The sequence below is a fragment of the Sturnus vulgaris genome, chromosome 15, assembly GCF_052056855.1.
Source record: "Sturnus vulgaris isolate bStuVul1 chromosome 15, bStuVul1.hap1, whole genome shotgun sequence".
NCBI classification, from domain to species: Eukaryota; Metazoa; Chordata; class Aves; order Passeriformes; family Sturnidae; genus Sturnus; species Sturnus vulgaris.
In genome coordinates this window covers 8809302-8827151 of record NC_142257.1, presented here as the reverse complement: position 1 = coordinate 8827151, position 17850 = coordinate 8809302, and the positions used below count along the sequence as shown (strand labels likewise).

Genomic DNA, 17850 nt, shown 5'->3' with positions numbered 1-17850 from the left:
AGGACTGTGTGTGGAGCTGCATTTGATCTCCCTGCATTACACACTTAATATCTGTAGTTATAAGGAATAACCTGTACTTGCAGTAGTGGTACCAACAGCAACAGCAAATATGTGTGGAGAGTTCATGTTTCTTTCTCAAATTTGTTCTCTCTCCACGAATTGATCTCCACCTACATAGGATATTTGCAGGAGCATAGCAGTTAAGAGATGTTAGAGGTTCTTTTCCATCTGCACATATATCCCACATGCCACCACAGCAATATGATCCCATTCAAAACAGTGTCCTTGGGGTAGGCCTGGGCAGCTCAGTCAGAAAATGCTTTACGTAGACACCAAGGTTGGGTATTGGCAATACCCTGGTAGTTGTAAAGGAAGGAGAGTTAGAGCTACAGGGGTGAGCAGGGCTGGGTGAAGATCCTATGAGATGTGTGTTCTGCTAAGGAAAAATAAGAACCTTGAATTTCAAGGGCACGAGGGCGGCCCAGAATCACTTCTCACCTGAGTGTGAGCACAAGCAAGCTCTCTCTACAGAGGATCTTAACTAAGCTCAACCCTCATACTGGCCAGATCAGCAGCAATAACAGCACATGCTCATTAGGTGGATCAATTATAAAATTTCACTTGCCTTCATTGACCTCGTCATTCTCCCGGTCAACCTGAGCCTTCAGCACATAGCGCTTAATCAGACGCTTCATTATCTTCTGAAAGGAGAACAGAAAACACTCCTTTAGTGGGAGGCTGTCCACATTCCAGACTTATTATGAGCAATTCAAACATCTGGTTTCACTAGGGATGGTTTATTATTATTATTATCATCATCATCATCATTATTTCCCATTTATTTTACATTTTATACTGAGAACATTGTACTAAAGTAGTTGATTGACAGCCACTCAATCACGACCCCATATATGCAGCACTTTGGAGTACTTTGTGGGATGCATGTGAATGGAGGGCATGTCCTACAGACAGAATGAAAACACAGACGATCCAATAGAAAGCTAATGAAATGGGTTCCAGAGGCTTCTTTTAGCATATTGCTATCTAATAGTATTTTACAGGAAGAAATTAGTGGTTAATTAATGATATTAGCAAACTCGCTCACAATGTAGCTGACCTGAGATTCACAGAAGACTGTTAGCCTTGTCATTGGATTTTTAAGAGAACATAAATTTAGAGAAGGACAAGAAAAAAAAGAAAATAGAGTCTGAACAAAGGTGGGGAACTTGGGTTAAATGAGAAAATTTTCTTACGGAAATGTTGGATTTTAAGAGACATATATGGTGAAAAATAGCCATGTAAACTTAAAAAATGGAAGATGATTGATAGTAAGGAAGAGTACATATGGAAATAGATGATGGTTATGGATATGAGCTTGCAATGTGCTATTGTTCCAAGAATGTTTTAGTTCTATTTATCTAGAAGGAAAGTAACTTTGGCAGTCATGGGCAGCATGCTGGGGTACAGCTGACAGCCTCATCTTCACTGCAGAAAAGACACCCCAGTGGGGAAAAAATCCCATAATAAAAACCCATAAAGGAAAAAAGGAACAAAAATACATATACATAAAAAGAATTGCTCTCTCAGACACAGAGATTTAGATACATCCTCTGCAAACACAGGAGAGCTCAGTGTCTTTGATTGACCAGATGTCCAGAGTTAAATGAAAAGCCTCTCCCATCATGGACTCACTTCTTCACAGACCAATCATGTCTCTACTTGGAACATCTGAAAAATGCTACAAAGGGTGTGAAATACGGATTAAGAAAACAGTACACCTGCTCTTTTTTTCTGAGTAGCCAAATAAGCATTATAGCAGTGCAAAAGGCTTGTGAAGATCAAAGAAGGATCCAGTCATTTTTATATGCCATGCAGACATGGAATGTGGGATGACTAAGACTGTCCTTGTATGTCAGAGGCATCTGGCTAAGCAGGTGAGTCACTAAGGCAACAGAGATGAGGCACAGCACGTACGGTGTGTTGGAGATGGCCAAGGTAGTAGAATCCAGAGGGAGGTAGGGTTGTCACCTGAGAAAACATAAATGAAGTAATGTTTGGGGAAAGTAGGGAAATCCTGGATCCAAAAATAAGTATTTTTTTCCAGAGCAGAAGTCAGAGGAAATTTAGACTAAAATAAGGAATCTGAACACAGGTTCTTATTATCTGGAAAAAAATGATACATAACCTCTCTTTACACCAGTTCCCATATTCTCTTTGATAAAGGTATTGTTTTTCCTAGACTAATTTATTTCCAAATCATGGCATCTGTGTTGACTTGTTCCCCATGCTTTTCAAAATATTGCATGTTTAAAATCTGTATATTTTTGTTATTCCTCTAGAGCACTGTCCATATGTAGTCTTAAGTACACAGACTGCAGATACATCATTTGATAAACACTGCTAAAGAAAAAAGTTCAGAAGAGGCAACTGTTTTAAAGGTTTTCCCAGTTGTAGAAGAAAAGCTTGCCAGCCAGATTATCACACTGTTCCTTCTTCCTTATGTTTAGATAATCAAGACTATTACACTCTTCTTATACTATTTGGGCAATTTCTTCGTGCAGCAACTAAAATGTTCTAAGGTAGTTTGAAGACAAATCTGGCCTTGTTTAAACAAAATAACAGGTACTTATCTTTTTCAATCTATTTTTCACAGTCACCTTTGGCTTTTTCAATATTGGAAATAAAGGTCTAAGTTATCACAAACACTAGGTGGTCTCATTGAGAAATAATAGCTATAGGAAGAGAGCTAGTCCAGCAGAAGCTGACACATCATCTGCGGGTTTGAATGGATGGCAATGTGTCAGAAGTGCTGAAATGCCACTTCGAGCAGGACACAATCTCTCATCCCTTTTCCTTTGATGGAATCAAGCCAACTATCTGTAGATGCCAGAGTGAATGTATCCCATTTCCAACCTAGATCTTTAGACACCTCTCCTATTGTGGCAGAAAAGCCTGAAAATTTTAAAACCAGTAGAAATTTCTTACTCATCTACTGAACAGCTTGGGAGCTTACTATGCTGGAAGCTGTATCAACACAAGATAAACCACTTGTAGAACTGCCATTGCACATTTTAGCCAATTTAACTATTATTTTCCTCATCTGTCTTTAATGTCTGTCCCTTCGGACATATCACTTGCCATCAGATTCCTTTTCACTTTATGTTAAAAAAGAAGGCAAAAATCCTGTGGGGCACATTCTGTTGATTATATTGCCTAGGACACGTTTGCACAAGAAATAACACATCTGTGGCACGACACTCATGCTGGACAGACAGTTGTGGTTCCCTGTGCCACCTCTGCAGCCACATGGGGGTTCTGAACCATAGCACATCGCAGGTTTAGCTTGGCAGGACGACCCACTGCCAGAAGAAGCACATGCAAATGTTAATGCAGCAGCTGGAAAGATGATTCTGAGCCTTGGGAGATGAAATGCTGTCAACACAAGATGGGAGGAGTAAAGGCTGGGTGATGTCTGTGTATTAAGTTAAACACCGTCGAGTGGAATTAATTAGCATGACAAAAGCTAACACTGTGCCTATTTCCATGGGGTACAGGCTGCCTCTGCTTCCGAAATACCCCAGCCCAACCCTGTGCCAGTGCCCCAGCCTGGCACATCCCAGGTCTGCATCGGCTGGGAGAAGGCAAATGTGACCCTTGCAGGTAAGAGCTGGGCACTGACAGAGCTCTCCCCTGGATCATGCTGTGATTACCTGGTATCTTGTGGGCTTGCTATAAGCATTCTTCCCAGAAAAACTCTCTGTGTTTTGAATACTAGAGTGAAAACGAACTTTCTGAAATAAAACATCATGATTAAATCAATGATAGCTTCTTATACCCAGATAGCCCCAAACTAAGCTTTAGAAAAACAGTAGGAAATGGTTCTATGTACAGTACAGTAAAAGCCTGAACATTCGGGCCAAAAAAGTAAACTTTTGGAAGACAGAAAAGAAGAAAAAGAATACACAAATTAATGGAAAAAAATCTAGATTCTAAATTATCTAGACAGAAATGGTATTCACAAACAAGTTTTAGACAACAAAGTGTTAAGAGGTACAAAATACTTTTACCTTAATGAGGCTGATACTTATCAAGTTAGAACACCACTTAAGAAAGATAACTACTTGTATTTGGAAAGAACAAGACTGTGGTACAAAACCAAATTCTGAAACCCAATCGATTTTCACTGGTCCTTTTAAAACAGCTACTTCCTTTGGCTCAAGCAAAATATGTATTTTTTAAATAGACCATTTTATTTTTATCAGAGGCATCACAGCTCTAGAAACTTCCAAGGAGACTTTTCTGGACACTATACTACTACTTGTTGGAGGTTTCTTTGACTGTAATCCACTGCTGAGGTTATTGGTCCAATATTAACAAAAAAATCCCCACTTATTCAGAGGAATAAATATCATAGACTTCTGCACCTATATGCAATTGTATGTAGAGGGGAGGCCCTGGATAAGGGCTTTTCTTCCCTGGTTGAACCAGAGATCCTGATTATATTTTTTCTTCCAAAACAGGATGTTTATAATGATTAGAAAAAAAGTCTAAAGTAATTATGTAATTTTTTTAAAAAATCTTTCTTACTCATCAGGTGTTTTATGAGCTTACAGAGACTCTTAAAGATGATATGTGAACAATTGATTAATAGGCAAGCAAGAAATGACTGATACTCTTAATTGTTTAAGCTAAAGCCATGGAAAGCATTAATTTTGCATGAGTTCCATGAAAAAGGGCAAGCCAGACACTTTCACTCATCTGGCTTGGGGAAAGAAAGGCTTAGAGAAAATTTTATTACTTTGTTTTAGGCTTTGAAACAGAAATTAAATTTCAAACAAAGCAAGCTTAGTGAGGTCTGATTCAAATAATATTTTTAAAACATTTTAAAATCACTATTTGAGGTAGTTAAAAGAGAAACAATTTTTTCATTTTCGGACTCCACTGTTTTAGTGGTTCTTCAAGTCAACAATAGCAGTGTTAAATGAATTTGTAGACATGCTTGTCTATCCTGGCAATGCTCCCCATATTGGTAGTTAAATTATTTGATACTATGGAGTAAACCCCATGGACAGACTTCTCCCTTCAATTTAGGTGCTGCCAGAGACTGGGTGAACACCAGACCTGAGCAAACTCCTGAAACTCCTGGGAGGATGATCCTCTTCAGAGGCCATGGACTTTGCCTAGAGCTGCATGGCTCACCAGGTCCTGGATGGCTCATCAGGATCTGGATGGCTCAGCTGTTTGCTCCTCCAATAGATCCAGGAAGACCTTAAAGCAGCCTACATGTCCCAAAGGCAAATTCTGCCAAGCCTCCTCCAACTTTCCTTCCATTCTCCTCAGTCTCTCTTTCAAGGTTACAGCTGAGGGTGCACTGCACACAGCTGGAGAGTGTCACCCTGTTCTCCCCTCCCTGGGCAGAGTCAGACTCAGCTGGGAGAGCCTGGAGCAATGGGCCTGAGCCAGACAAGCTGTGAGTCTTTTTGTGCCTCTGCTTCTGTCCCTCTCTGTCACCTTGCTTATTTGGCCTTGGAGTGCCAGCTTTTACAAAAGTTTATAAAGTACCTGCTTTTATAAAGATCACCCTTTCTCTGGTGCCTGGTGCAATGAGGCCACACCTTTGGGAGCACCCTCTGCTTGCATTGTGATATGAACAACGTGCAATAATGAGGTCCTGTGAGAGGCTGTGCTGTTCCTGCAGTCCCCTTGTACCATGCAACCCCCTCCAGAAGCTTTCTGGCATGAATCCTTTCCACAAAGAAGCTGAAAAGTGGAGATAAAACATACCCGTTTTTTGGAATTCAGCATCCCCATCTCAAGGTCATTTTCACAGTTTTTGGCCTTAGATTTGCAGAGTTTTATGAGGCACATTTTTATTCTCAGTATGAGATAATAAAATGATTTAGGGCTTGGCACTAGATTAAAAGGAGCAGGTAAAGTCCTTCCTTCATCAAAGTAGGATAGCCAGAGCTTGGCACGTGCAAACTTCCACTCCACATCGGCATCCTCCTTGGGAAGGGAAGAAGGAAAAACAAATCAAAGCCTAAATTAGTAAACAGGAAGGAATTTAGCTATGACCAGGACAAACATACAGGTAGGAGTTAACTACAACCAGTTTCTGCCTGCCAGAACAAGGCCCCTGCACTAAACGTGTATTTGTAGGTTTCTCTGTGGTAATGTCAAAACAAGAAAAATTTAAATAAAGTGATGCATAAACAGAGCATATGTGTCTTCCAAATATTAGAATATTTCCTTTTATATCAAAGGGGTTGTCTCAGTAACAATCTGGGTTTTTTGCTATGCTGATAAAGGAATGTGTCAGAACATAGAGACATGGAAAGCAGAAGAAACTTTTATGAACACAACAACAGCAAAGACTGTCTGTGATGAACTGCAATTTTCTGTCTCATCTGCTACCACTGCATTGGCCAGGAATCCCCTTAGGGAGGCTCAGACACTGCTTTCTTCAATCATCAGCTGATTTCCTTTTGGATCCTGTCTGCATTCACCATCATACACCTTAATTCTCCTACTATTCACCTTCTGTCACTGCTGAAGATGGAGAAAAACTCCATCATTCAGTGTCTGTGAATATCCTTTATGAATTGCCAAAGTGGGCTAGGATCACTTCCAAGTAACAAGGGCAAGGTTAGCAAATATTTTATGGAGGAAATCATTCGCTTGGCATTTGTACGGGAGGATGATCAGGGCCATGTGCCAGGAGCATTTATCAGGCATAAGAAAAAATGAGATACAGATGCTGTCCCACTCTGTTCATTGTGGTCTACATGGAGGACAGAAGCAGCAACAGAGGTGTGGATCTGTCATCTCCCCATACTCATGTACATCTGTGTTCTGCTGGAATTCATAACCTCTGATTACCCTGTACCTCTGGAACCTGGTCAGGAACTGGCACCATGGAGATTAATTCTTCCACAGTTACAGCAATGTGTCTTCACCAGAGCAGCATCATTCACTTCTGCCATTTGCTGTTCTCATGGTTTGGGGTTGCACCTCACAGAATCCTTAAGGTGAATTACAGAATAAACCACTAGTGAAGAGTTCTAGTGCCTTTCTGTTAAGCAGTTAAAAGTACTACTGACAGGAGTAGTTCTGTTTTATGGCAAGCAGTAGGATTACTTTCCATAAATCCAAATTTGTCAGGAAGCGCCATTACTTGAGGCATAAACAGAGGAAAACCAGAAGAAGCTGAAGAGAGATGTTAAATGGAAGGCAGGAAAATATGGTCTTGTCGCTCCAGCTAATAGTAAACCATCTGCCTACTGACCATAAATGGAATTTAATTCCTAAGTAATGTCCCTAGTAGCACATTATTGACATTGCTCTGTCAGATATACACTTTGACAATAGGGACTTTCTCTGCAGTCAGTCACTCTCCCTGGGGATATTGAAAGATTTGTAGATGTGGCACTTGGGGACATGGTACAGTGGTGGCTTTGGCAGTGCTGGATGAATGGTTGGAGTTGATGATCTTATAGGTTTTTTCAACTTACATGACTCTGATTCTATGACTCTCTTTAATCTCACTTCTAGTGAGTACTGAAATGAATTAGTATGAGAAGAACTAGTTATTCTTCAATTAGGAGGATCTGGGCCAAACATTTCACACTTGTTTTGCTTGCTGATACTTACAAGTAATCTTTAAAAAAAATTTGAAAATTTCCATGCAATCCAGAAGGATGACAAAGCATTTGGCAAGAAAATGGCCATCACAAAGTTTAAACTGGAAAGTTAATATAGGTCATCTATTCAGATATTTTCGGAGATCTTTTTTTCTTCAAGAGCATCTCTGTCTACTACAATAAACTAGAAAATGCAGTAACAGGCTGAGACTCCTTCTGAAGTAAAGCTTGTTTCAGGTGAATAGGATTCAGGGAATTGCTTGATCCTAAGTGATTAGAAACCTTTGGAGAAATGAGACTGCTTTCTGCAATCCTGAAAGGTTCTGTGGCAGACAGTATATGTAAGGTCTCTCTGACATTTAAGCTCAGTTACAGCACAGGATAGAGTTATATTTGTGCTACAGTTCATGGATGAATCAGACATTACAGTGAGAAAATATTTTCAGCCCTGGCCTTTTTCAATGTCAGGCTCTGAGGGGAGGTTAGTACAAGTAATTAATACAAACCCAACGGCAGAAGTTTGACATTTAACAAATCAGAAGTAAAAGGTGACCCAAAATTAACAATATCCAAATAACATTTTTTCCCTGCCTTTATTTAGATTAGCAGGGAGTTGTTTATGTCCAAAGCATTTAGCAAATCCACTCTGCTAATGGCCACACTACTGAGCAGGGCTGAGTAAACCCTGCAAATGCCTTTCTGCAGAAACCTATTCATACTCCTTGAGGGCTCTGTTTATGTGCTTTACAAGACGGATTTTGTAAATATCCACGAAGTCATGTTTTGCAGATCATAGAGATTCCTCAAAAAATTGTATCAAGTTTTATGCCTGGTAATTAGAAAATATGGACTTCCTAACATTTTCATGAATGCACATGAGCTTCAGATCTACATGGGCTGGAGTGTTTAAGCAATAGAGAACAGGGCAAAAAGTCAGAAAAAATATTGCTCTGTCATAAGCAAACAATGCAGCTAAGGCAACACACATGGATAAATTATAATAACCAACAAAGGGAATAAAAAACATCACAAATCTCTTTCATTAAATATGTGTAAAGGAAATTGGCTTTACTCACAGAGGGTCATTAAACAAGGAAACTGAAATAGTTATAGAAATGATTAATTGTTAATTATTAGTTCAATCATAATTTGGGGACAAACTCAGCCTTAACTCTTGTACCATGTAAGATGTTTTCAGGATTCTAACCTTGGATGTAGAGTAAGCTACAGCCTCCCTGGCTTTTTAGTATTTTCATTATTAGTAATTAAGAACATTGAGTTTGTAATTTGATTTATCTTACCTCAATTTCCTGATAGGAGTTGTTGATCATGGCTATTAGCATATTAAGCAGCACAACCACCATAGTCACATTATATACTCCATAGAGTACATATCCAATATTCTCAATGAATTTATGGTCGTACTTCAGCACCACAGATATCACTTCAGATAAGCCAAATATTGACCAGAATAGGGTTTTAAAACTTTCTTCTACCCTAAAAATAAAACAAACAATCACTTTACAGAGTTGACACCGGGTTAGCCAGGTCACATGCTAATAATAAAAGCAGCCATGCACAAATATACATATGTCTTGGCACAGTTATTGTAACCCATTATCCATCACCCAGGGATGTGCCAAGTCATATTTCTTGATTTGATAAAGGAATATGATTTCTGATTAATATTACAAAGTTACAGTGTGCCCTGATTTGCTCCATCTGTTCTTATCAGGTGCATTACACTTGGATTTTGTGTCCCTAATAGGGATGTCAAATCCATGGGCAACTTGCAGTTTGAAACTTTTTATGTAGGGCTTTTGCTTCTACTCACTCACTCTTTTTTTCATCCCAGGAAGACAGAACCAAGTCTAACCCCCTTCTATGCAATTTCCAGGGCAGAAGAGAAGCATGTCTTTTACTCAGTAGAAGGGATTGAAAAGTTCTTCATTGTGGCATTAATATAAAGAACACAGAGTGCAAATATAGTCAAACCATTGTCTGATTTTCTTTCCATCCTGCTTTGGAACTGCAAACATGTCAGACACCCAAGCATTTGTAGGAAAAAACTGGATATAAGGAATGGTAGAAGATGTTGCAGAGAGGCATTTTGATTTGATTTTTATCCTTGCTTGAAAGTAGAAAGGAACAAGAGGAAAATTAAAAGGTTGAAAGATAGGAAAAAGGGGAATAAGTCAGTGACAAAGAGAAGTGGGGCTGGAAAGAATATGGCTGGACTACCAGGTCAAAAGGACAGTCAGACCCAAGGAGTCAGGGCTGTAACAGGGGAGGGGAGCAGCCACAGCTGAAAAGGGTGGAAGGAGGAGGAGGAGGGATGCTGGCACGTTTTGAAAGCAATTTGCCTAATATTTAACTTCTAAGGCATGTTGCCTTTGCTGAGCAATCCTTAGCCCGTTAACAGTTAATTGCCTCCTTTCTCTTCCTGTTTGCCAGGAGGTAACACCTCCAAATGAATCAATGCCATATAAAAATTATTTTGATGAAATGTTTTTTACTAGGGTGGCAGACTAATCCTGCTAAATCTGTTTATAAAAACAGCTTATAGACGCAAACCATAGCATATTCAATAGGAAAAACAAACTTTACATTAATTCCAGTGTCAATTGCACCATTTATAAAAGCAAGAGAAATTAATTTCAACCCTTTGAAAGGCTGGTGCAGATTCCTGGGCAGTTCCTTTCTGCTGCAGCAAGCTGATTTTTAATTCCCATCATAATTTGTGGTACTCCATATTTCATTTACAAGTAAAACTGCAGTGAAGTGTACAATATTTACTCTCTATATTGTATTTTGGGGAGTAACCCTGAGTGATGCTTTAAATAAATGTTGCACAACTTCACTGGTCCCCAGAGTCACTGATACCACACTCCCTGACCCCTGTTGCTCTGTAGAGCTGCAAAGATACCCTTGGGGGATGATCTCTGACCGTGCTACACTCAGGTGCCATCACTTTTCCACCTGCTGCCCATCTCTCCTGTAACACTCTGCTCCTTTCTCCTGCTCTCATCTGCAGCCGCGCTGACCTGGCATTAATGTGTCAGATTCCCTCCACTGGACAGGAGCAATCTGGCCACTGCTTCTTCGATACATGTTGCACTTTACAGTTAAAGAACACACATTGCTCCTATGTTCTCTGGTATTGAAACCCACTACCGGAGTGATTTCCCAAACTAATAAAAACCATGACCTGCAGCCTTGAGCCCAGCTGCGCCGTGCTGTTAACTTTCCTTTTTAATTTAGAAAGATTCCCTCAGTTTCCCCCTGCCGGCAGATTTTAATACGATGTGACAGCTCTGCTCCTTTTCTGCAGCTTAAACATTAACCTCGATACGGGAGCGGGGCCAGATTCTCCTCCGAAAGTTAATTGAGAGCGGCAAGCAACCTGGACCACCCCGAACCCCACAGGCAGGGGCGTGGGTGCCAGATTCCTCTGTAATGTCCACAAACCTTATTTCCAGTGTCATGTAAAGACCAGTGCCCGTGGTGGTGGGACTGGGAGGCTGGTGGAGAGGTTGACCTAACCTGTAGCACCAAAACGATGTTTAGCAGTGCCCTCAGGCAGATGCAGGTCTCCCTTTGTCAGAGGAAATTATTTAAGGAGACCTTGTACTAGTCCATCCCTACCCTTCAAAAAGGCTGGATCTCCCTTTTAGATTACTGCCAGATTGCTTGAGATTTGGCACAGGTTGCAGGGAACATCAGGGCTTTTTTTTTTTTTTCTTTTTATTTTCCAAGAACATCTCACTAAAACATGAGAGGAGGACGTTGGGAGCCAAGTTCTCAAAGATTCCAAGATGCCAATGTGTCTCCTTGCTGCCAGCTCAGCAATTTACCCCCTTCCTGCAAGGTCAGCAGGTGTTTTATCCTTCTCAAAGGCAAGCAAATGAAGGATTTAGAAAGTGAGGAGTCCTGCCCAGACTGACAGCTCCTGGCAGCAGGAGGGTCTGGCAGTGACAGATTGACTGATGCTCTTTGTGGAGCTGGGTACACAGCAAACACCCTTTACTGTGGTAGAACTGACTGCTGCACTGGGGAGACCACAAAGATTTTTTGTTTGTTTGATGACACTTATTTCAGTAAAATTTAAAGATCTTGCATCGAGGAAGGTGATGCTTCCTAACAGACTATAGCCAATTCTCTATTTGCAGATTTTCCTCGCTTTTGTAAACTGCAGTGTGCTGTTCATCAAAAAAGGATCATGGCAAGGCTCTCATTTCGTATCATTCTTGTGCCCTCCTCTTTAGGAAAGATTAAGGCATCCTTTCAGATTTATCTCCTCAAATGAGTTTGAGAACTAACTCTGCCAAAAAAGCAATGCAGTCAATGTAATCTACAAAACTATCACATTTTGACAAAACAAAACAAGTAGAAAAAAGCCTTCAAGCCTTGAAGTGGCTTTGGCACTGAACAGTGAGTCACATTGCCCTTTGGGGAGAGTGAGACAGAAAACCTTGCCTTGTAGCCTTCAGCCTGATTTCTGATGCAGAAAGCAAGATGAACACAATCAACCTTGCCTCCATTTCGATTTTGTTTGCATAGCATGTTCTTAATTACAGGCTGTTTCAAGAGCTGTGTGCTGTACACAGCATCTGATAAACAGATAAACATAGCTGGCGTGGTGGAAACTGCTGTGGAAATGATCTATCTACTTTTCAGCATTGAAGAACTTCCAAAAATTTTTGATGTATGGTTAGTTAAAAGAATCTCTCTATTTAACTCTGTGGAGTAAAGACAACTGCATCCTTATTTCCTTTGCTTCCAGAACATCAAAATGATAGAAATGACAGAAACTTTGTATAATAACTCAAATCAGAGGCCACTGGGGTGCTATGTGCTTGCTCTGTAGATGACAACAGAGGAGAAGTTGAGTACACAATTTCAAAGTAAAATAGCAAGGGAAGGTTAAAGTTAAACCAAAGATTCACTATTATCATTAGAACTAAGCAAGCAATTCCCTCAGCGTACATTCTTTTTTTCTACTTACATATTGCCCTGGGAAGGTGTGCTTTTCTTAAATATGTGATTTGGAGTTGTTTTAGTGAGCAGCTGTTTGTCTAAGGTTTCCCACTGAGGCAATCCAGGGAGCTGTCAATGCTGTTTGGAACTGGCCACAGCCAATTATGTGCACAAATCCAATAGGTCTTTTTCTGTCACAACTATCCAAGTGACCTCTGAGAATCACGTCCCACAGTTAAATTGTCACATTTCTGACTACAAAACTTGAAGTAAAACTTCACCCACCCTTATTAGAAGTCACAAACATGCTCCCAGGATATGCCTTCTGTGATGTTGCTGAAGTCACGGAAGGGTTATGAGGACACCAAAGTAAGCATTCATTACCCCTTTTTGCCCCAGTGATTTTTCAGTGAATGAATAGCTGAGTTTCATATCCACCTCTAATACTGAAATCTTCCTCCTTTCCATGAGTCAGTTAACGGCATCAGGAGACCACCACCTTCAGCAAGGCCAACAAGCAGCCACAAAAAATAAAGCAGGAAGCATTGCTACAACTGGTGTCTGCCCATCTGCCAAAACAACCCTGTAATTAGCTTATTACAGTTGTTTGAGACTGTCTACCTCAGGGCTTCTAGTTTGTTACATGGAATAGCTAAAAAGGATTTTCAGAATGAATATAAATTTATTCTCTTTGTTTCACATGATTAAAGGGCTCATTTTCACTGATCATCATTTGCCACTCCTGTGTGTTTAAATAATCAGAAGAAAGTAAGTATTTTTAAAGTCTCTTCCAAATTCTTGAAAGGAAAATTTATGCTCATGGAAAATTCACTTTATAACAACATAAAGCCCCTCCAGGACAAGTAGTCAGCAGGCTGAAGTTAAGGAGGATCTCCCCTCAGTCCAAATATCCCTTGAGTATTTAGAGCAATCTTTACTCCAGTGAGCAGTCATCATTTTAGGGAATGTTTGATCATTATTTCAGTCGAAAGGCAGTAACTACTGGAAGATGCACTTAGATAATAAGTGCTAATAAGAGAGCACCAGCGACTGGAATTTGTCAGTGCTGGTCTCCAGAGGTGTGTCTAGGGGATGCCATAAGTGAGGGCTGCTGTGCCACCAGGCAGTCAGGGATGGTACCGACTTGATTCTCATTAAGTCTTGTGCTTCAAGGGCATCTTCTTTTCAAATCTGAAGCAAGTCACATCCCATACACTCAGTTCTCCTTAACTACTGAGCACAGATAGATGTAAATGCATCTGGTCTCACAAATCCTTCTATTAAAATGCTCCCTGAGGCTCTAGGAGAGGTCAAGAACTCAAATTTGGCTCAACAAGGGAAAGTAAACATTGTGTTACAGGTTACATGTCACACAAGAGGGTGGTATAGTAAAACTGTAAGGCAACAGCCAAAAGCAGGACAGAAAAGATGCTGGAAAGGTCATTTCTCCAAGAGGAGTGATGATCTGAGCCCCAGGCTCACTGTGTAACACGTTCCAGAGCTGGCACATCAAATGCAGCATCAAATGTCTGCTGTGCACACAGTAATCACTGAGGGGTCAGGCACTGTGGCTTTGGAGTGGTTTCCTGGAAGTCAGCTCACAGCAAGGGGAAAACATCATGCCAAGCTTCCCACAGACAGATGTGTGGGAAGGAAATCTTCCCCTGTGCCCCTAAGACAAGTCAGGGTGGATTTGTGAGACACAAAACTGACTATCCCAGTGCTGTGCTGGTGCCACATTGCAGTGCAAGGGAGGAGGATTTCCCCTGGATGTATGGGACATATCCCTCATACTCAGCAGTACTGTCCCCTGCTCTGAAAATTCCTTCAGGATCTCAGCTGTCCCCACAGGGTTGGGACTTTGTTCCTGGGGTCCTGGGGAATTGAGACTGCATTTTGTCCTGCCACTAAAGGGTTGTAAGTTCGAAAGCAGCCTCACTCTGAACCTCATTCCATTGGCATTTGCCAGCCTCTTTCTCTTCCCAACTCCCCGACAAGGTGAAGGAGGGACACCCAGCACAGACAGCTCTGCAGGGCTGTGAGTGCTGGCAGCTGAGTGTGGCCCAGGCGGGCCCACTGTGGAGAGGGGCAGCCTGGTGTGATGTTCTGTGCAGTTTTCACATGGCTTCTGCTGAAAAGTTGCCATTCAGGACCTAAAGCCCACATCCCAGGCACCCTGGGTGGTTTTGCTCTGTTTTGAGCCCCATGACCAGTAGCTGGCTCTGCAGAAAGGCACCCAATAATCACAGCTGCACTCAGATGATGTCCTAAAACAGATCACACAATCACAGAATATTCTGAGTTGGAAGGGACCCACAAGGACCACTGAGTCCAACTCTTAAATGAATGGTCCCTATGGGAATTGAACTACAATGTTGGCTCTCAGAGAAGCAAAAGCCTTCCTTATTTTACATACATTTCATCTTACTGGTTTAAGTACAGTAATCTTAACTTTTCCACTGCTTCTTTGACACATTGAACTGAACATCTCAAAATATTTCCCTGATGTGCTACTTTGATTTCCAGAAATAATCAGTTCTGAACTGATCCTCCCCTACACTCAGGCCTAGAGCTGGCTGCCAGGGCTGCAGGCTGTGGTACAAGTTTCCTTGTCAAAACCTGGGTGTGATTTCCCCACACAGCTGCAGCAGAAACTACCTGAACAGACCTTGCAGCGGGCCAGAAGGGACTGAGTCCTGGAGAGCCTCTTTCCCATGGGTACTCACGTTGTAAACGCGGGGTTGTACTTTGCACCAAGGTAGTAAGAGTAAAGGTTGAACATCCCAATCATGAAGGCTAGGAACACCATAATGAAGATGACCATGAACTTGAAGATATCCTTCACAGTCCTCCCCAGAGAGATCTGCAGGGGGCCAAAGCTTTCGTTGGCTGGAAGAATGTAAGCAATGCGGGAGAAGCTGAGTACCACAGCTATTGCATACAGGCCTTCTGAAATGATCTGAGGATCCGAGGGAAGCCACTTGTTCCTGGCTAAAACAATACATGTACACTAGGTGTTAGTAACAAACAGGGTTAGACGGAAGCTACTATGATAAATGACCCCTTTCCAGACTCCATCTTGCATTTGGGTGGGAGTTAAAGAGAAAAAAACAACTTTGGGGCAATTGTTCACTGGACATGCTGTACAAATATGGTGAATTAGTTGTACTTTTCACGTGGTAAAGGCAGGTAATGACCAAGTCACTGGGATTTAGTGAAGCCACACAGTAAAAAAAAACCAGCATGGCTTTAAGCAAACTTGTTATTTTCTGTTTCCTAGGTGAATATCAGCTGTGCTGTGCCTTCTCTGTTTGATGCTCTTGAGATGGAGAACCAAAACCACAACACAGTGGAGTATAGCTGTAGATTTGGATACAGGGCACTGTGTCAGTATTTGGAAAGGAATCATTAGGGGGAGAGACCATGATCTCTATTCTCACCATTAGATAAGAAAGTTAGGATTTATTCAGATAAAACAGGTATAAACATTGTGTACTATTTTCATGTTATCTCTAAATAGAAACTAATTCCCAAATTCTAGTTACTCTAATATTTACTTTGGAAAGCTCCAGATATGCATAATTTACCTAATCTGATGAAAATGTAAACATTTATATTAATATGGCTTATAAGTGTCCTTGCATCAACTGAGATTCTTGATAGAAACATTGTGACTCACAGTCAAAACATGTGGCATCTTCAGGGCCACAGCAGTAAACTTAGGCATTATTTGCAATAATCTGAACCAAAGGAAAAGCAGCAGATGGAGGAATTCACAGGATCTCATTGGGATATTCTGTTCTGGACCTTTTCCACCTTTGTATCATGAACACATTTTAAATGGGTGAGCAGCAAGCCAGAGAGGGAAAAGCCACAACATCATCTCCTGCTTGTGTAAGCAGAGAGGGATGCCAGAGGCTGAGCTGGTGGGGCCACCCAGGTCCTGTGGCTCTGGAACTGCTGTGGGTCAGCCACGTGGCTCTGGGGCTGTGTGGAGCTTGTCTGCATTGGAGGACATGCTGCCTCAGCTCTCCTCTGCAGCCCAAGCACAGCACTAGAGCAACCACCTTACAGCCCTAGGGAGCAAGTGGTGTTCTTTACTGCCCAGATCTGGAGCTCCTGTAGCCTCCCTGTGAGCAGAAATCCCCATGGATTTTGCCCAGGGTGCCATCTAGAGCTTGCAGAGGTGTGCAGTCTCCAGTTCTCACATGTGTGTGAAGTTCCATTTATTGCTGTATAGCAAAGGCAAACCATTTCAGCCATCCAAAATAACAATTTCAAGGCACTGCTGTGGCTTGCATTTCCCAATGTCAGCACTTATAGATGATATGGGCTCTACAAAAATGTAGGTTTTGATGAGCAGCAGCTATTTTTATTGCTATTTTTATTTATTTTTATAGACGTGTTGGAGGTAACAGAAATGCAGTTACTGCAGGCTCAGATTCTGCATTTGTTCACACATCTCCTTCCTCTCTCATTTGGAAAACCAAGCAGATTAATGCATCTGTAATTCTGCTCACTCTGAGTTCCTGATTATCTGTTGCTCAAGCTACATTTTCAGGATGTGATTGACCTGAATGTAGCTGTAGCACAAGAACAGAGGCTGAATTGGGTTCGGATCCTTTCTGACTGGTTAGGAAGATGGCTGGAATGGGTAGTTCTAGGGAAAATAATTTGGTTGATTTAGAAAAAAACTACACAAATATCACAAAAAGAAAGCTGCTTTCAGTACTGGCACACATTAACCTAAAAGAACAGGAAGTATTAGATAGAAAAAAAGCATCTTACCATAGGTAAAGTAAGCAACTTCAGGGGGAAGGGTGACATTATTGAGGTCATCATCTTGAACGTACTGATCTACGTACTGTTGTGCCTCAGATGCTTTAAGAAAAGCCATGAACCTAGCAGTGAATGATGCCACAAAGATGGACAGCATCCCAAAGTCCAGCAGATTCCAGAGATGCACCACATATTCACGTGGACCCTCTTCCCAGATCTCCTTGCACTCTGACCATATCATACCTGTGGAGGGGTCAGAGCATCTTTAACTGGCAAACACAGAAGGTGTTTTTGTATTCAGACAGATCTGTTTCCTGCTTGCAGTGGCTTCTAAGACAGAAGCAAAAGACTCTTTAATTAAAGCAATTTCTTGAGAATAGCTCATATCATCTTTTCTTAAAAATTAATACAACATTTTAGTTTGTATGTCCTTTTGTGCTTATGAAGCAGAAAT

The 17850-nt window shown here is 41.2% G+C and overlaps 1 protein-coding gene across 2 annotated transcripts in view; it reads right to left on the bottom strand.

Moving 5' to 3' along the window:
• The window catches only part of TRPC7 (transient receptor potential cation channel subfamily C member 7), a 66242-nt gene that overhangs the window by 1768 nt on the left and 46624 nt on the right, over nt 1-17850 (bottom strand). Inside the window, exons 5-11 of one of the 2 annotated variants that reach the window (XM_014883373.2) lie at nt 17406-17639; nt 15344-15608; nt 8942-9137; nt 5785-6006; nt 3711-3791; nt 1975-2028; nt 626-701 (exon numbers count right to left, since the gene is read on the bottom strand). In XM_014883373.2, the coding sequence (XP_014738859.1) occupies nt 626-701; nt 1975-2028; nt 3711-3791; nt 5785-6006; nt 8942-9137; nt 15344-15608; nt 17406-17639 (1128 nt within the window). The remainder of the gene's footprint in view (nt 1-625; nt 702-1974; nt 2029-3710; nt 3792-5784; nt 6007-8941; nt 9138-15343; nt 15609-17405; nt 17640-17850) is intronic. The other variant, XM_088173686.1, reaches the window with a different exon arrangement.